Source organism: Pimephales promelas, chromosome 17 (genome assembly GCF_988280905.1).
Source record: "Pimephales promelas chromosome 17, fPimPro1.hap1.1, whole genome shotgun sequence".
NCBI classification, from domain to species: Eukaryota; Metazoa; Chordata; class Actinopteri; order Cypriniformes; family Leuciscidae; genus Pimephales; species Pimephales promelas.
The window spans coordinates 142,431-162,375 of NC_142785.1; the positions used below are offsets into that span (position 1 = coordinate 142,431).

The following is a 19,945-nucleotide window of genomic DNA, read 5'->3' on the forward strand; positions in this document are numbered from 1 at the left end:
CAGTATGGGTATGCAGCTTACAGCTTGTAGGGTTCATCCCCGTGGAGTAGTGTTTCAGAAGCAGCTGTTTCATCTGTTGACTGTACTGGTTTTAAGGAATAGGCCTTGGCATACATATTCAAGGGCGTGCAAAGATGTGTGTGTCCAGCCCTCGTTCTTCATGGAGCGGCGAGTGTTTACAGCAAACAGCCGCTCTGAAAGTTAACTGAATAATACATCATTACACACCAGACAAGCCTGCAGTTACTGTAGTTCGTCAACAAATGAATTGCACAATCTTTATCCAGAAATCAGTTCTTTGTTTCCAGCAGAAACCTGGAGAGAAAATCAAGTGCGTTTCACAATAAATCATACATTTCCTTCATAAACAAGAGCAAAGTTTTCTTTTCTGGGACTGCACACGAGTGGAAAGCTTTACACAGTTCACATGTGGCCAACCACTTCTTCCCTTATTACTGTCAAGTTCCCTGTGAGGAAGGTTAGATCATCAGCGCCACCTAGAGACACACAGCAGCAAACACACTCACACGCCACTGAAGTTATGGAGCTTTAATTTAATTTATAAAAAAATGCATATACCCACTGAAGCTAAACAACATCTACCACTTATTTTTCCTTGTGGAACACGTTCTATCCGTGTAGACTCTTTCAGTTGTTGGAACAGAATAAAATAATATTATTAACAGGCAAAGAGACAACTTCAACACAAAGATAACACACAGCCAACGACATCTCCAATATAAAAGGAAAACAACGGGGAGGAAAGGAAATATTAGAAACGAAAGGTAAGTGCAGTAATGATCCCAATTGTATAAAATATTATTTTGCATTTTTTCCCTTCCATCTTTCGTCAGGAATCGAATCGGGCACAGCACATTTTCTCAACACGTTCATGCAAGATGATATATTTTAACAAAGTACAAATGGAAATATATCTATCTCATAGGTTATTGGTTAAAATATAAAGAGGATGCGAGTAAACATCATTTTGATCTGATGTAATCGAGAGTAACTCAAACCCTCAATAGTGTTTCTTTTTTCTGAAAAAAATTAAAAAGAATGAAGTGAATACATTCATTTCCATGACCACAAGTCCACGTCTATAAAAGAAAACAGAGTGGGGAAAAGCCAGTTTTTGTTGAGTATTTGTGCCTCGTGAAACACACAAATAAGACCCTAAAGTACACGTACGACAAAATACTGCATATCTACTCAAGACTGCATTGGCTGGACGTGGAGGCTAGCTGCCATGATCGGAGGAGCCGGCACACGCTCCCTGTCCCAAGGGACGAGCGCTCGACTGTCCCACGTGGGAGTGTGAGGCGGACCCTTTAAGAGCTAATCGGGCCTAGCGAGGTTTGGCGAGTCCGCTTCTGGCGGTCAGCTGAATGTGAATGTTCAGGATCTCTGGGAACGGAGAACACACGTCTGATACACATGCGTGACAATTACATAAACATCTAGGTCGTCGTCGGTCGTCGGATGCTTGTCCAGGGCTCGTCCGGGATCCGCCCGGGCTTCTCCGCGGGGTCACGCCACACAGGAACAACAACACGCTTCATTCTGTGACTTCAAGTAGGCTATATGAGTATATGAGTGTGCATATATCTGTGAGTGTGGACCAGAACAGCTTCTCTCTTCATCTCACCTCAGTATTGGCACCTGGGGTTCAGGAACGGGGGACGAGGTGCCGGCGGGGCGAACGAGTCGAGGTCAGAGGTCAGGAGACGATGGTCTAGTCGGCGTGGGTCTGCTGGTCTCTCTCCGCTGGGATGGAGCCGGTCTTGACCCGTTTGGGTTCGGGCTGCTGGTCCGGCTCTCCGTTCTGGCGTTTGGTGGGGAGGGACGCGGAGGCCGAGGCGTGCGTCGCTAGCATGTGCAGCGGACTCGCTGAGGACCAGACATTAGCATTAGCATTAAAGGGATAGTTCACCCAAATATTTAAATTAGCCCATGATTTACTCTTCCTCATGCCATCCTAGCTGCATATGTTATCAGCTATCAGTTATATTAGATGATGTAAAACCACAGAAGAGTGAGTCTGAACCAAGCTGACATTCAGAACAATCTGAGTCTTTTATCTAGAATACATACAAATGTAATTTATGTCTTTTAGTTTGTCAACTTAGATTTAAAGCATAGTTTTTATTAGATTCATTAACAGTAGTCATTACTCCACCATATGCGTGACATCATTAACCAACCCGGTTGAACAACCAATTTAGAACAATACAATTTCGGGAAACATTCATGACTAGTGGATTTCTTCAAGTTTGGCTTGAACATAAAAAACGTCCCAAACTCAATGTTCTCTTAGTGTTCTCTTAGTGCTCTCCTAGTGATCTCTCACACACTCTCACAGGGTTCCTGATCTCTCACACACACTCTCACAGGGTTCCTGATCTCTCTCACACACTCTCACAGGGTTCCTGATCTCTCACACACACTCTCACAGGGTTCCTGATCTCTCACACACACTCTCACAGGGTTCCTGATCTCTCACACACACTCTCACAGGGTTCCTGATCTCTCACACACACTCTCACAGGGTTCCGGGGGCCTCATTTATAAAACTTTGCGTAGGGTTTGCGTCAGAAGTGGCGTACGGATGAAACATAGGACGTGCGTACGCACAGAAATATTCGGATTTATAAAACCGTGCACACGCACATCCTACGCATTTTTCCCTTCATAAATCACAATCAGTTCTAAATGTAGCGCAGCTTTTGCAGCTTCATGTCACGCCCATAGTTGCCCATAAATAGTCCGTGAAACGCCCAAAAGTTAATATTCATGAATTGCGAAATCATGTTAAACACAGAGAGGAAATAAAAAAAAATGTAACTTCACTCAATGTGAAGTAGAAGTTATCGTTGGCAAGGTGGAAAAGAGGAGAAAAATGTTGTTTGGAGGGCACAGTGTGGGCATTACTAATGCCAAAAAGGCACTTGAGTGGCAAAAGGTTGCAGACGCCGTAAATGCTGTAGCCTCACAACCGGACTGTGGCCGAAATAAAAAAGAAATGGTCGGACATCAAAGTCGAGGCAAAAAAGCATCTATAGTCATTAATTTAAGAGGTGGCCAAGGAGTTGGGCAAAATCAAGACCGTTCTAACTGAAATAAACTGCATAATGAGGAAATTCTTGAATAAATATATTTTTCCACACCTTTTGTTGTGAAGATGATGCGTTCACTCCGAATCCTTCCATTTAATCGCCACATCTTCTAAGAGCTCAAGATCAGCCACTGTGCGTCATTATACGCATTGTGATGGGGCATTTTATTTACATCCATTTAATTCTGCATCTGACAAGCTACAGATGTCGGTTAGGAAATGGGAAATAGTTCAGCGCAAATGTAATTTCTTGCAGCTTTCTGAATGGTTGAGACGTCATACGTTATCAAAAATAAAACAAACTAAAGGCATATGCATGAATACCATGATTCCGTAGATTATGGAATAAAGTAAAAAGACATTTTTACTATGAAAACAACTTTCCCCAGTGGACAAATAATATTTAGGCCTATCTATCTATCTATCTATATATTTACCTAATTATCTATCTATCTGACTGACTATCTAATTGCTATATCTGCTCCGTTAGACGGACATATTGGCGAGAATATCAGTTTGTACATTATTTCGTTCTGCCATCTTATTCATGAGAATGAATTGCATACCAATATTATAGCAGAAAATATTTCACTTTCTTTTTGGAAATATGTGTTAATTTGCATTTCTGTTACAGATCGATCAAACGGGTGTTCGTGTAGGCTGTTAATTGTATGCTGTTAAGACTTGCTTTGTGAAGTATTTGTGTTATTTATGAGAGGCGTATTGCAATTTATTTTACACAACCGTCTACAGTTTCACACACTTTCACGTGTTTTTTCCAACTGCCGACGGTGTCGCCATTTCTCATTTCACCCGTTTTTGTGCGTACGCCTGGGTCAGAGCTGGCGTGAAGGACCGCACATTTTACTGTCAAGTTTGCTTTGTATAAATACCAACTATTGCGTAGAGAGCGGCGTACGCCTTCTTTTGTGCGTACGCAACGTTTATAAATGAGGCCCCAGATCTCTCACACACACTCTCACAGAGTTCCTGATCTCTCACACACACTCTCACAGGATTCCTGATCTCTCACACACACTCTCACAGGGTTCCTGATCTCTCACACACACTCTCACAGGGTTCCTGATCTCTCACACACACTCTCAAAGGGTTCCTGATCTCTCACACGGGATTCCTGATCTCTCACACACACTCTCACGGAGTTCCTGATCTCTCTCTGCGTTCCTGATCTCTCACGGGCGTTCCTGATCTCCATGTGACTCTGTCGTCTCATTGTGTTTAAATGTAAATTACTTGAGCTTATTTTGTCCATTAGATCAAAAGGTCTGACAAAAAAGTGTGTGAAACTGGACCGAAGAGCCGGATTAAAACTGCAAGAGTAACGAGAATGTTTACCTCATCCAAGGTGATCCGATCAACGGAAACACATCCCTACATCAGCTGTAAACAGAGCCTGACTGCTGCACAATAACTGAAAAAAAATGACTGAACGGACGGCCCTAATACTGTAATAACCCAAGCTGTAAATACTGTAATAACCCAAGCTGTAAATACTGTAATAACCCAAGCTGTAAATACTGTAATAACCCAAGCTGTAAATACTGTAGTAACCCAAGCTGTAAATACTGTAATAACCCAAGCTGTAAATACTGTAATAACCCAGGCTGTAAATACTGTAATAACCCAAGCTGTAAATACTGTAGTAACCCAAGCTGTAAATACTGTAATAACCCAAGCTGTAAACACTAATAACCCAAGCTGTAAATACTGTAATAACCCAGGCTGTAAATACTGTAATAACCCAGGCTGTAAATACTGTAATAACCCAAGCTGTAAATACTGTAGTAACCCAAGCTGTAAATACTGTAGTAACCCATGCTGTAAACACTGTAGTAACCCAAGCTGTAAATACTGTAGTAACCCAAGCTGTAAATACTGTAGTAACCCATGCTGTAAACACTGTAATAACCCAAGATGCAAACACTAATAACCCAAGCTGTAAATACTGTAATAACCCAAGCTGTAAATACTGTAATAACCCAGGCTGTAAATACTGTAGTAACCCAAGCTGTAAATACTGTAATAACCCAAGCTGTAAATACTGTAGTAACCCAAGCTGTAAATACTGTAGTAACCCAAGCTGTAAATACTGTAATAACCCAGGCTGTAAATACTGTAGTAACCCAAGCTGTAAATACTGTAATAACCCAAGCTGTAAATACTGTAGTAACCCAAGCTGTAAATACTGTAGTAACCCAAGCTGTAAATACTGTAACAACCCATGCTGTAAATACTGTAATAACCCAAGATGTAAACACTAATAACCCAAGCTGTAAATACTGTAATAACCCAAGCTGTAAATACTGTAATAACCCAGGCTGTAAATACTGTAGTAACCCAAGCTGTAAATACTGTAATAACCCAAGATGTAAACACTAATAACCCAAGATGTAAATACTGTGATAACCCAAGATGTAAACACTGTAATAACCCAAGCTGTAAATACTGTAATAACCCAGGCTGTAAATACTGTAATAACCCAAGCTGTAAATACTGTAGTAACCCAAGCTGTAAATACTGTAGTAACCCATGCTGTAAACACTGTAATAACCCAAGATGCAAACACTAATAACCCAAGCTGTAAATACTGTAATAACCCAAGCTGTAAATACTGTAATAACCCAGGCTGTAAATACTGTAGTAACCCAAGCTGTAAATACTGTAATAACCCAAGCTGTAAATACTGTAGTAACCCAAGCTGTACTGTAGTAACCCAAGCTGTAAATACTGTAATAACCCAGGCTGTAAATACTGTAGTAACCCAAGCTGTAAATACTGTAATAACCCAAGCTGTAAATACTGTAGTAACCCAAGCTGTAAATACTGTAGTAACCCAAGCTGTAAATACTGTAGTAACCCAAGCTGTAAATACTGTAACAACCCATGCTGTAAATACTGTAATAACCCAAGATGTAAACACTAATAACCCAAGCTGTAAATACTGTAATAACCCAGGCTGTAAATACTGTAGTAACCCAAGCTGTAAATACTGTAATAACCCAAGATGTAAACACTAATAACCCAAGATGTAAATACTGTGATAACCCAAGATGTAAACACTGTAATAACCCAAGCTGTAATAATAATAATAATAATAATACATTTTATTTAAAGCGCCTTATCAGGACACCCAAGGACACTGTACAACGCAGATAAAAAAAAAAAAAAAAAAAAAAACATTAAAACAAAACAATAAAATTGGCAAGACAGCACTATATAAACTATATACACTAAACACTAATAACCCAAGCTGTACCCCTCCCTGAAGGGTTAGTGATGTGAGAGATGCTCACCGGTACTGCCGGAGCCCTGGACGGCTGAGACCACATGCGTCCCGTTCTGAGTGATGGCCTTGACCGGCAGCTGGTGCTGACCCACGATAGTGACCGTTTGCAGAACACGGGCCGTCCCGCCCAGAGAAGTCGTGATGGAGGGAACTGGCTCCACTTTCACTGAGACAACACAACATTACAGAGGCTTTCTGATTTCAGTAATGATATTATATATATTGCTCAAATACTTTCCACATAATAACTGGACAAAATATTGATGAGAGTTAAAAATGGTTCAGCAATCAAGCTTCAAACAAAACGTAGTAATAATCATACCCATTCATTACACAAATGAAACCAAATAAATAGTTATTTGGACAAAAAAATTGATGACTTGAAACAGATTTAAAATTCTTAGTGGTTTATTCTTATAATCCATTACAGAGTCAAAGACATGACAGTGACAAAGATGGAACAGGAGAGAGCGAGTCTCGACCCGGAAATCAGACCTCGACCAACCAGAATCAAGTATTCCACAAAGCTTCTGATATTCAGCCCTATTATCACAGAGCTTCCACACACTAACCTTTGACCTCCTGGTGCTCTCCGTTCTCATGCGCCGACACAACGCTGGTCTGGCTGAACACCGGCTCGGCCACAGACAGGCCGGTGACAGTCGCCATGGACACCGCCGGGATCTGGTGCACCACATGCACCGTCTGCAGGGGCTGCTGGGACGCGGAGGACACCGGAGTAGCAACGGTGTAGGTCAGGGGCTTCAGGGTCTGAGGGAGCTGCCGCTGCACTGTGATGAGGACCGGCTGCGTGTTCAGAGGGGAACCTGCGTGACACACACACACACACGTGATGAGATGAGGACTGTGATAAGGACTGTGATGACTGGCTATATGTTCAGAGGATAACCTGTGGGATTAACCAGGTCTGACCACAGTTTTTCACAAGTCTTTAAGCTGGAGTCCGAGTCAAGTCTGGAGTCTTAATCACTAGAGTGCGAGTCAAGTCTGGAATCCAAGTCAAGTCCCCAGTCTTTATCACTGAAGTCGAGGTCAAGTCCGGAGTTTTTATCACTGAAGTCCATGTCATGTCCGTAGTCTTTATCACTGAAGTTCAAGTCAAGTCCGGAGTCTATCACTGAAGTCCATGTCAAGTCCGGAGTCTTTATCACTGAAGTCCAAGTCAAGTCCGTAGTATTTATCACTGAAGTTCAAGTCAAGTCCGGAGTCTTTATCACTGGAGTGCGAGTCAAGTCCAGAGTCCAGGTCAAGTCCGGAGTCTTCATCACTGAAGTCCATGTCAAGTCCGGAGTCTTTATCACTGAAGTCCATGTCAAGTCCGGAGTCTTTATCACTGAAGTCCATGTCATGTCCGGAGTCTTTATCACTGAAGTTCAAGTCAAGTCCGGAGTCTTTATCACTGGAGTGCGAGTCAAGTCCAGAGTCCAGGTCAAGTCCGGAGTCTTCATCATTGAAGTCCATGTCAATTCCGGAGTCTTTATCACTGAAGTCCATGTCATGTCCGTAGTCTTTATCACTGAAGTTCAAGTCAAGTCCGGAGTCTATCACTGAAGTCCATGTCAAGTCCGGAGTCTTTATCACTGAAGTCCAAGTCAAGTCCGTAGTATTTATCACTGAAGTTCAAGTCAAGTCGGGAGTCTTTATCACTGGAGTGCGAGTCAAGTCCAGAGTCCAGGTCAAGTCCGGAGTCTTCATCACTGAAGTCCATGTCAATTCAGGAGTCTTTATCACTGAAGTCCATGTCAAGTCCGGAGTCTTTATCACTGAAGTCCATGTCAATTCCGGAGTCTTTATCACTGAAGTTCAAGTCAAGTCCGTAGTCTTTATCACTGAAGTCCAAGTCAAGTCCGTAGTCTTTATCACTGAAGTTCAAGTCAAGTCCGTAGTCTTTATCACTGAAGTCCAAGTCAAGTCCGGAGTCTTTATCACTGAAGTCCAAGTCAAGTCCGTAGTCTTTATCACTGAAGTTCAAGTCAAGTCCGGAGTCTATCACTGAAGTCCAAGTCAAGTCCGGAGTCTTTATCACTGAAGTCCAAGTCAAGTCCGGAGTCTTTATCACTGAAGTTCAAGTGAAGTCCGGAGTCTATCACTGAAGTCCAAGTCAAGTCCGGAGTCTTTATCACTGAAGTCCAAGTCAAGTCCGGAGTCTTTATCACTGAAGTCCAAGTCAAGTCCGTAGTCTTTATCACTGAAGTTCAAGTGAAGTCCGGAGTCTATCACTGAAGTCCAAGTCAAGTCCGGAGTCTTTATCACTGAAGTTCAAGTCAAGTCCGTAGTCTTTATCACTGAAGTCCAAGTCAAGTCCGGAGTCTTTATCACTGAAGTCCAAGTCAAGTCCGTAGTCTTTATCACTGAAGTTCAAGTCAAGTCCGGAGTCTATCACTGAAGTCCAAGTCAAGTCCGGAGTCTTTATCACTGAAGTCCAAGTCAAGTCCGGAGTCTTTATCACTGAAGTTCAAGTGAAGTCCGGAGTCTATCACTGAAGTCCAAGTCAAGTCCGGAGTCTTTATCACTGAAGTCCAAGTCAAGTCCGGAGTCTTTATCACTGAAGTCCAAGTCAAGTCCGTAGTCTTTATCACTGAAGTTCAAGTGAAGTCCGGAGTCTATCACTGAAGTCCAAGTCAAGTCCGGAGTCTTTATCACTGAAGTCCAAGTCAAGTCCGGAGTCTATCACTGAAGTCCAAGTCAAGTCCGGAGTCTTTATCACTGAAGTCCAAGTCAAGTCCGGAGTCTATCACTGAAGTCCAAGTCAAGTCCGGAGTCTTTATCACTGAAGTCCATGTCATGTCCGTAGTCTTTATCACTGAAGTCCAAGTCAAGTCCGTAGTCTTTATCACTGAAGTTCAAGTCAAGTCCGGAGTCTTTATCACTGGAGTGCGAGTCAAGTCCAGAGTCCAGGTCAAGTCCGGAGTCTTCATCACTGAAGTCCATGTCAAGTCCGTAGTATTTATCACTGAAGTTCAAGTCAAGTCCGGAGTCTTTATCACTGGAGTGCGAGTCAAGTCCAGAGTCCAGGTGAAGTCCATGTCAATTCCAGAGTCTTTATCACTGAAGTCCATGTCAAGTCCGGAGTCTTTATTAGGGATGTCCCGATACCACTTTTTCACTTCCGATACCGATGCTGCACCTTTGGCTTTTGCCGATACCGATATTAGTCCGATATTTTTTTTTTCGTGGTCCGACGTGCCGTATACGGCCCACAGGGTGGTTTATAGGTTTAACTTTGTGAAAGACAAAACAAAACAAACACAAAAGTAAACATAATACATATCTTTGGAAAGCTGAGAAACTCGTGATTCGAACGACGTAAACCATTTTAAGATACAATCAACAGAGCGGGCACAATCTGTCTCTTTGTCAGACCACCAACAGCCAAAACAAACCAACACAAACTGGAAGAAACTCACCAATTAGCCATCTGTTAGTCCACATTCCAACAAAAATGGTTTGGTTTCACTGTAAAGCGTCCATACAATCCAATTTGAAGAAGTTTTTAGTCCAAAACAATTGTATGAATAAACATCCATGGAATGTAAATAGTAGCATTTCGCGTTAGCCGACAGCGCTATCACAACTTCGACGCACTAATGCTACGTTCACACCGGACGCGAATAGGGCGTCAGGCGCGAATGATTTCAATGTTAAGTCAATGCAAAGACGCTTTACGCGCGTGAAAAATTCCTGTGGCGCGAATGAGGCGTGGAGCGCGGCGCGGAAGACGCGAATACGCCTCATTCGCGCGTCAAGTTGGCGCGAATGACGCGAATTGAGCGTTGTGCATTCACGCGTTTGACGCGAATTCGCGTCTGCCGCCCGAGTTGAAAAATCTGAACTTTGGCGTGAATTCGCGCCGCGTTAACCAATCAGGAGCCTAGCTGCTTGCTCACGTGGTGAAGTGTCTGGATGCTTCAATAAATTATTTTGTTAATATGACTAAATGCATGGTGGGATTATGCACAACAAAGCAAATGTTTCATCACTTAAAACATTATCTCTATATGGAGACATGTTCATTTTGTATTGAATGTTATTCATTCCATATCTAGAAATAGTATTATGTTGTAAAGACAATCAACATATGTGCATAAATTCGTGTCTGGACGTGAGAGAGAGAAAAAAATCACAGGACAGGTTAATAACTTTTGAAGGCTGGCTCTATTTATTATCAAAACAAAAATAAATGACAGCTAGATTAGATGGATGAGGGGCCGGGCGAGGGTGTTCCTCGCTCAGATGCGGGACAACAGTCATCAAACTGGGCGCGTGACAGGCGGAAGTACCGCTGACAGCGGCCGTCATCCAGCGCAGCTCCTGGAGCGAGCAAATGGTGAAACTCGCCAAACGGTTCGGCTCCGAAGGGTCCGGTGGACACAAATATACGGCGACGATGATCCCCACGCCGCTGTTCTGCTCTCCAGAGTAAATACAGAGCGGTAACTCTCTTGATGAATGCTCGGTCGACATAAAAACAATGACCGCCAACGGATTTCGATTCTGACACGCAAATTAACACTAGTGGTCAAGCGTCAAACTAGACGCGTCAGGCGCGAATTTGACGCGCGATTCGCGTCCGGTGTGATGTGAACGTAGCATATAATACACTATTGATCCGTCTAACTTCAGTTGAAACGTAAACATTGGAGAAAAAAAGAATGTCAAAATGGCCGCTGACCCATGAACTATTGATTGACAGGTCATTTTAGCCAATCGGCGAGTGTTAGGGGTGTCTTCTAAACTCCAACAGCCAACGAGCGTGCCTGGTGAAGATCGGTACCTACCTCTCTTTGAGTGACAGTTTATCTATCCAGTTGCAATAGAGAATGAAATGACGCTATTTTCTGATAGCCAATGAATTTCTGAAAAGACTGAAATGCAGCTTTTGTGGGTGGAATCCGATTACATTAGAATCCGTGCGCAAAGCGAGAGTGAGATTCTCTGCGCGTGTGCGTAAACACAACAATCATCACGTGACAGGCTGCGCCGCTAAACTGGATATCGCTCATATTTTTTTCTCCCCTCCGATCTCTGATCTAGCGTTCTGGGCCGGTATCGGCGCGATACCGATCCCGTGGATCGGATCGGGACATCCCTAGTCTTTATCACTGAAATCCAAGTCAGTTCCGGAGTCCTTATCACTGAAATCCAAGCCAAGACCAGAGTCTTTATCACTGAAGTCCAAGTCAAGTCCGTAGTATTTATCACTGAAGTCCAAGTTAAGTCCGGAGCCTTTATCACTGGAGTGCGAGTCAAGTCCAGAGTCCAGGTCAAGTCCGGAGTCTTCATCACTGAAGTCCAAGTCAATTCCGGAGTCTTTATCACTGAAGTCCATGTCATGTCCGTAGTCTTTATCACTGAAGTTCAAGTCAATTCCGGAGTCTTTATCACTGAAGTCCATGTCATGTCCGTAGTCTTTATCACTGAAGTTCAAGTCAATTCCGGAGTCTTCATCACTGAAGTCCATGTCAAGTCCGTAGTCTTTATCACTGAAGTCCAAGTCAATTCCGGAGTCTTTATCACTGAAGTCCATGTCATGTCCGTAGTCTTTATCACTGAAGTTCAAGTCAATTCCGGAGTCTTTATCACTGAAGTCCATGTCATGTCCGTAGTCTTTATCACTGAAGTTCAAGTCAATTCCGGAGTCTTCATCACTGAAGTCCATGTCAAGTCCGTAGTCTTTATCACTGAAGTCCAAGTCAAGTCCGTAGTCTTTATCACTGAAGTCCAAGTCAAGTCCGGAGTCTCTATCACTGGAGTCCGAGTCAAGTCCGGAGTCCAGGTCAAGTCTTTAGGCCGAGTCAAATCCAGAGTCTCTATCACTGGAGTCCAAGTCAAGTCAGGAGTCCAGGTCAAGTCCAGAGTCAGAGTCAAGTCCGGAGTCTCTATCAGTGGAGTCCAAGTCAAGTCCAGAGTCCTGGTCAAGTCTTTAGTCCGAGTCAAATCCGGAGTCTCTATCACTGGAGTCCGAGTCAAGTCCGGAGTCTCTATCACTGGAGTCCGAGTCAAGTCCGGAGTCTCCATCACTGAAATGTGAGTCAAGTCCGGAGTCCGAGTCAAATCCTGAGTCTCTATCACTGGAGTCCGAGTCAAATCCTGAGTCTCTATCACTGGAGTCCAAGTCAAGTCAGGAGTCCAGGTCAAGTCCAGAGTCAGAGTCAAGTCCGGAGTCTCTATCAGTGGAGTCCAAGTCAAGTCCAGAGTCCTGGTCAAGTCTTTAGTCCGAGTCAAATCCGGAGTCTCTATCACTGGAGTCCGAGTCAAGTCCGGAGTCTCCATCACTGGAGTCCGAGTCAAGTCCAGAGTCTCTATCACTGAAATGTGAGTCAAGTCCGGAGTCCGAGTCAAATCCTGAGTCTCTATCACTGGAGTCCGAGTCAAATCCTGAGTCTCTATCACTGGAGCCCGAGTCAAGTCCGGAGCCTGAGTCAAGTCTAGAGTCTGAGTCAAATCCAAAGTCTTTATCACTGGAGTGCGAGTCAAGTCCGGAGTGCGGGTCAAGTCTGGATTCTTTATCACTGGAGTGCGAGTCAAGTCCGGAGTCTCTATCACTGGAGTACGAGTCAAGTCCGGAGTCTCTATCACTGGAGTCCGAGTCAAGTCCGGAGTCCAGGTCAAGTCTTTAGGCCGAGTCAAATCCAGAGTCTCTATCACTGGAGTCCAAGTCAAGTCAGGAGTCCAGGTCAAGTCCAGAGTCAGAGTCAAGTCCGGAGTCTCTATCAGTGGAGTCCAAGTCAAGTCCAGAGTCCTGGTCAAGTCTTTAGTCCGAGTCAAATCCGGAGTCTCTATCACTGGAGTCCGAGTCAAGTCCGGAGTCTCTATCACTGGAGTCCGAGTCAAGTCCGGAGTCTCCATCACTGAAATGTGAGTCAAGTCCGGAGTCCGAGTCAAATCCTGAGTCTCTATCACTGGAGTCCAAGTCAAGTCAGGAGTCCAGGTCAAGTCCAGAGTCAGAGTCAAGTCCGGAGTCTCTATCAGTGGAGTCCAAGTCAAGTCCAGAGTCCTGGTCAAGTCTTTAGTCCGAGTCAAATCCTGAGTCTCTATCACTGGAGTCCGAGTCAAATCCTGAGTCTCTATCACTGGAGCCCGAGTCAAGTCCGGAGCCTGAGTCAAGTCTAGAGTCTGAGTCAAATCCAAAGTCTTTATCACTGGAGTGCGAGTCAAGTCCGGAGTGCGGGTCAAGTCTGGATTCTTTATCACTGGAGTGCGAGTCAAGTCCGGAGTCTCTATCACTGGAGTACGAGTCAAGTCCGGAGTCTCTATCACTGGAGTCCGAGTCAAGTCCGGAGTCCAGGTCAAGTCTTTAGGCCGAGTCAAATCCAGAGTCTCTATCACTGGAGTCCAAGTCAAGTCAGGAGTCCAGGTCAAGTCCAGAGTCAGAGTCAAGTCCGGAGTCTCTATCAGTGGAGTCCAAGTCAAGTCCAGAGTCCTGGTCAAGTCTTTAGTCCGAGTCAAATCCGGAGTCTCTATCACTGGAGTCCGAGTCAAGTCCGGAGTCTCTATCACTGGAGTCCGAGTCAAGTCCGGAGTCTCCATCACTGAAATGTGAGTCAAGTCCGGAGTCCGAGTCAAATCCTGAGTCTCTATCACTGGAGTCCAAGTCAAGTCAGGAGTCCAGGTCAAGTCCAGAGTCAGAGTCAAGTCCGGAGTCTCTATCAGTGGAGTCCAAGTCAAGTCCAGAGTCCTGGTCAAGTCTTTAGTCCGAGTCAAATCCGGAGTCTCTATCACTGGAGTCCGAGTAAAGTCCGGAGTCTCCATCACTGGAGTCCGAGTCAAGTCCAGAGTCTCTATCACTGAAATGTGAGTCAAGTCCGGAGTCCGAGTCAAATCCTGAGTCTCTATCACTGGAGTCCGAGTCAAATCCTGAGTCTCTATCACTGGAACCCGAGTCAAGTCCGGAGCCTGAGTCAAGTCTAGAGTCTGAGTCAAATCCAAAGTCTTTATCACTGGAGTGCGAGTCAAGTCCGGAGTGCGGGTCAAGTCTGGATTCTTTATCACTGGAGTCCAAGCTGTAGTCCTGAAACAAACACACTTCCTCTCCGGCTCTAGTGTCAGCAGCGGTGCAGCTCTATTTCTGCTGTTACCTGCAGTATTCTGTGTGAAACAGGCCTCTTTAATGACCGCTAGTTTGGGCTGGATGGCCGGAGCCGGAGCGGGATCGGGGTCCATGGGAACAGGCGAGCCTTCCCTGGATAAGCTGTCGGGAGTCTGAACACCGCTGGAATGGGCCGACAACGCCCCAGTGTGGTTCGGAGATGCAGGAGCGCTCCTGATAAAGAGAGAGGAAAACTTATCTTAGTTTATTTATACAGCAGATAAAAAAAGAGACGTTGACCAATGTTCTGAACAATGATTTAAATAAGTTACAAATACAATAAAAATCACAAGCAAAGGATTAAAGTCATGCATGACAAAGAACATCAGACATCAGGGGGATTAAAGATAATAGATGCACTTTTAACTCTGATTTAAGATAATGTCTTGCTGGTTCAGTATCAGACACTGGTCAGCTGTTCCATAGGCCCCACCGAACACATGATCCACACGAGAGTTACAGTAATAAACGATCTCTCCCAATAGCCTGACAGTAAACCCAGATCACCTGGATGACAGCGGGCCGAGGGGAGTCCGGAAGCAGGGAACGCCACGAGGCCGGCGCTTGCGAAACGCCTGTTCAACGAGCTTCCCCTCGGATGAGGGATCTATCCTCCAGAAAGAGCCTTTCCCCGGCTCCTCCTGAGATCGGGGCACTTTGATGAAATAGCGGTTTAAGGACAGATTGTGACGAATCGAGTTCTGGAAGAGAAACATGAGAAAAAGGTTAAGGGTCAAAAGATCTGATTCTGATTTGAGGCAGTAATGATGAAGCCAATGAAGTACATCACTGAGGCTTGTTTGCCTCCTGCGCTTCAGATTTATTTCTCCGTCTGTTGCTCCACCCTTTTCTCTGCACATTCACTCCAGCTGTTCACGCACAAACTGTGTGCTGTGAAACCAGCAGGAATCATGATAAAGATTAAAGGAGGATATGCAGTTATAAACCCTCACGAAGAGCAGGAGTGTTCAGCATTTATCTGTTCTGTGGGCATTAAAGTCCCACTCCGATCATATTTTTTAGGCATTCCCAGTGGTCTTTAAATTATGATTATGCCATTTTTAGCCAAAATCACAAAACCTGTGCCGTTTTATGGGACTTCAGCAGAGCGGCAGTAGCTCATTAGCAATTCGCCTCTGGGATGTGGGCAGAACCGTTGGCACGGAGACGACCCTCCCCCTTCCCGTTGCTGAGAGCTCTGTCTCTCCCGCTAGCTTACACTTACAAATGATAAGCAACTCAAATGTTGTATTAATTTGTTAGTTGTTGGGTCTTAAATTCAGGCTATTGCTGTCAGGCTATTGCGACCCGACTCAAGGTGCTGAGCGCGCGCGACCCGACTCTGACGAAGGACACTCACCTGCCAGCCCTTGTCTGCTGTCCTGTAATACGGATAGTTCTTCGTGATGTGTGTATATATCCCGTTCAGTGTGAGCTGCTTGTCTGCTGCCATCGTGATGGCCTGAACGATGAGCTGGGCGTACGAGTACGGCGGCTTAGAGTCGTCCTGTTAAACACAAGAACAACACGTTACCGGCAGATCTGAGGTGCACTGATGAACGAGACATCACTGGAGGGAGATAACATGCGTTATTACTTTCGGACTGTCTCCTCCGGAAGCTTCCTTGTCGTTCTCGGACTGGGAGTTTTCATTGATGAGCTCCGCTGTGAGGCTGCGGCTAATCTTATAGCTGGAGAGTCCCGCTCCTCGCGGACTCGATGGACACGAGTTAGCAGCGCTGAGGAAACATGGCATAGGCATAATTCAGTACATCTGTGCTTTAAACATATCCTAGGGCTGTGCAAATTGATCATGACTGATTTTTGATTTCGAGATAAAGCGATTGGTGCGCTTTTGTTCCTCTCTAAGCCAAACTTTACAACCAAATCAGCCAATTAAAGGAGAGTTGTGAAATGAAGTCCACTGTTGATGAACTGCAGGATGTTCCTGATCTTTATAAGATGCTGTTCTCCCAGCGCTTCTGCGAGACGGAGCCAAACACGCACAGGCAAACTAACAGTGGAATTCAAAACAAACTATATTGTATACATAATAAAAAAATATAAATATATGTCCTAACCCTACACACACACGGTATACAGAACGAACGCTAATAGAGTGCCTGTAGCGAGTGATTTCCATGTTAAGTCAATGTAAAGGCGTGTTGACGTGGGTCTGGAGATGCATTTAACGCGGTGCACTGGACACAATTTCGCCTCATTTGCACGTCCAGTTCGACTTGATTGATCTCTCCTTTCTCTTCTCTCATTGGTAGCTGCTTATATGCATCTTTAATGTATCGTATCGTATCATTGGCTATGCATCAAGAAGCGTATTGCATCGGCCACAGCTATGGAGATGCACATCCCTAATATATATATATATATATTAAATGTATACAGAGAATGCAGATGTATTTTACATCTAATTACTGCTGTTGGCTATTATGCTTCTGAATTCCACTGTTAGTACATCATCCTGAAAAACCTAAAACACTGTTTATTTAATTTTTATTTTTGTTCTGTTTTATATCTTGCCCATTTTGTTCATAATTAGTTTAATTGTTTTCATGTATTGCCGAATGTCTTCTGTTTTGAGGGATTTCACTCACATTAGCTAGCCTACTCTTAATGTTTGCTGCATATCAATACACTGGTCAAACTTAACTTTGACCATATCGCCCAATCTTTGTGAATAATAAAGATTTAAATATTGACCAAAACGATGAAGATGTTTGTTAGGGTTCGGTTACAGTTCTGACCTGAGGGTACCGGTGGGAGACGGCAGTGGACTCATCAGGGTTAAAGGTTAAGGGTTACGGTTCTGACCTGAGGGTTCCGGTGGGAGACAGGATTGGACTCATCAGGGTTAAAGGTCAAGGGTTATGGATTCGGGTTACGGTTCTGACCTGAGGGTTCCGGTGGGAGACGGGATTGGACTCATCAGGGTTAAAGGTCAAGGGTTATGGATTCGGGTTACGGTTCTGACCTGAGGGTTCCGGTGAGACGGGAGTGAACTCATCAGGGTTAAAGGTCAAGGGTTACGGGTTCGGGTTACGGTTCTGTCCTGAGGGTTACGGTGGGAGATGGGAGTAGACTCATCAGGGTTAAAGGTCAATGGTTACGGGTTCAGGTTACGGTTCCAACCTGAGGGTTCCGGTAGGAGATGGGAGTGCACTCATCAGGGTTAAAGGTCAAGGGTTACAGATTCAGGTTACGGTTCTGACCTGAGGGTTCCGGTAGGAGATGGGAGTGCACTCATCAGGGTTAAAGGTCAAGGGTTACAGATTCAGTTTACGGTTCTAACCTGAGGGTTCCGGTAGTGGATTCATCAGGGTTAAAGGTCAAGGGTTACAGGTTACGGTTCTGACCTGAGGGTTCCGGTAGGAGATGGGAGTGCACTCATCAGGGTTAAAGGTCAAGGGTTACAGGTTACGGTTCTGACCTGAGGGTTCCGGTAGGAGATGGGAGTGCACTCATCAGGGTTAAAGGTCAAGGGTTACAGATTCAGTTTACGGTTCTAACCTGAGGGTTCCGGTAGTGGACTCATCAGGGTTAAAGGTCAAAGGTTACAGGTTACGGTTCTGACCTGAGGGTTCCGGTAGTGGACTCATCAGGGTTAAAGGTCAAGGGTTACAGGTTACGGTTCTGACCTGAGGGTTCCGGTAGGAGACGGGAGTGGACTCATCAGGTGTGCGATGTTGTCGGGAATGTTGATGGTCAGCGGGGAGATCTGGGGCTGGACCGCTTTGACTGGAGACTCTGGGGCGTTCCTGCGCTCCCTCCTGTCGCTGGACAGGGCCGTGAACGTAATTTTGATATTTGTGCTGGGAAAGCGGAAAGTGCACCTACAAAACAGCAAGCGAGAGTTAGTGATTTCAACCGATTACACAAGTTTATCAAGTGGCATTTTGAAAATAAATATCCATGAAAATAAAATGCATATTAGTTGATGAAGCAGTTAGCAACAGTAGAGCCGGTTTATATACGGACACCAGCCTTATTACATGACTCATATTTTATCAGAAACATAAACATGCACATTCACCTTTGTGTCATGTTAAACGCTTCCGCTAACCATAAACTCAGTGACATTAATAGTCTCTAACCTGAGGTGCAGCTGATTTAAAACAGCGCCTCTGCTGAAATGTAAACAAATTGCGGTCCTACCTCCATGCATGCCATTAAAAGCAAGGTCAAAATATGTCGTTAATAAAGTGTGATTACATTAGATATACACAATATATTCTCATAATCATTCATTAGAGTGTATTAAAATATGAGTTACATTAACCAGGCTATTATTTCTGACAACTCCTTTTGTCATGTTATGAGTGGGTCCAGTGCACGTCAGATGTGGGTCAACTAAAAGGTCATCCGGACTGAAAGAAGCCCGAAACACTGACAGTGGATGTCCAGACCACACACTATATGCGTCTGCTACGCTTTAAAGGAAGATGCTGGAGATGCACGCAGGAGAACGCCTGTAGTGTTTAGTGTGAACAGACTGAGTCAGAGAGCTTGTCATAATCAACACGTGCTGAAACACAACAAACGCGTTTACATGCGGGGCAGCTGCAGCGGGGGCGCGCCTCGCCTCTGGAACACGCCGTCCACGAACACGCCGTTCTTGCCGAGGCACCGCAGGTAGAAGTCCCCGTTCCCCGAGCCGTCCTCCCCGGCGGAGAACACTTCCAGGTGCCTGCGGGAGATGAAGCTCGAGTGGCCCATGCTGACGTCCACGGAGCCCTGGGAGGAGTTCCGGCCCACGGTGACCGAGCGCTTCTTCATCAGATACTCAAACTCTCGGCCCTCGAGCCGGGCGACAACCGAGCCCGCCATCTTTACTCGCTCTCTGGACCGGGACTGGGCACTGTAGAAGGAAGGAGCGGGCGGCCGTGTGTCGCTCGGGAGGCCCGGTTGCAGAATTTAGTGGGGGGATCGAATCAAAGGATGAAAAATAAATAAGCAGGAACGCACCAGCCCGGGCACAGCGGCTCCAACCCACCGCCGCGACAAGAGAACGAGAAAACCAGCAACCCTTCCAAACAAACCGAGGAGGCGGGGCTACCGTGACTGACAGCCGCCGCGACCAATCGCTCTCCAGATCTCGAGGAGAAAACAGCACTCCGCCAATCAGCAGCGAGACGTGAGCTGTGTGGGGTCGGCGGTTGGTTGCACTGTGAGCGGCTGACACGCATGTAGTGTGTGTGTGTGTGTGTGTGTGTATTGGACTGAGTTCGGCTGCTGCGGAGCGGACATCAGACGCTTTACTATGGAATCAATGATGATTTTATTAAAGAGATATTACTATCCACTCATCTCCATATGACTTTGGTGGCCACGGCAATATGTGTTGTAAACATTTTTTTTCGGAATCTAACTATTATCCAATAAACTATTCAACACGCTT

General features: G+C 45.1%; 1 protein-coding gene across 3 annotated transcripts; it reads right to left on the reverse strand.

Annotated features, from left to right (window-relative positions):
* Positions 1–534: 534 nt before the first annotated feature.
* On the reverse strand, positions 535–19,666 carry foxk2a (forkhead box K2a). 3 transcript variants are annotated; one of them, XR_005618669.2, is made up of 10 exons: positions 19,097–19,478; positions 18,186–18,380; positions 16,130–16,271; positions 15,893–16,039; positions 15,040–15,233; positions 14,522–14,706; positions 6,995–7,249; positions 6,430–6,588; positions 1,649–1,890; positions 535–1,563 (listed from the first exon to the last, which is right to left on the reverse strand). XR_005618669.2 is itself a non-coding variant. In XM_039653734.2 (9 exons), exons 1-9 carry the CDS (start codon positions 19,372–19,374, stop codon positions 1,736–1,738), a joined length of 1,710 nt encoding a protein of 569 aa, XP_039509668.2. In that variant the 5' UTR covers positions 19,375–19,666; the 3' UTR covers positions 535–1,735. The 3 variants fall into 3 exon arrangements, 1 of the variants encoding a protein (XP_039509668.2); XR_005618668.2 differs by having other exon boundaries at positions 535–1,569; XM_039653734.2 differs by having other exon boundaries at positions 535–1,890; positions 19,097–19,666.
* Positions 19,667–19,945: the final 279 nt, after the last annotated feature.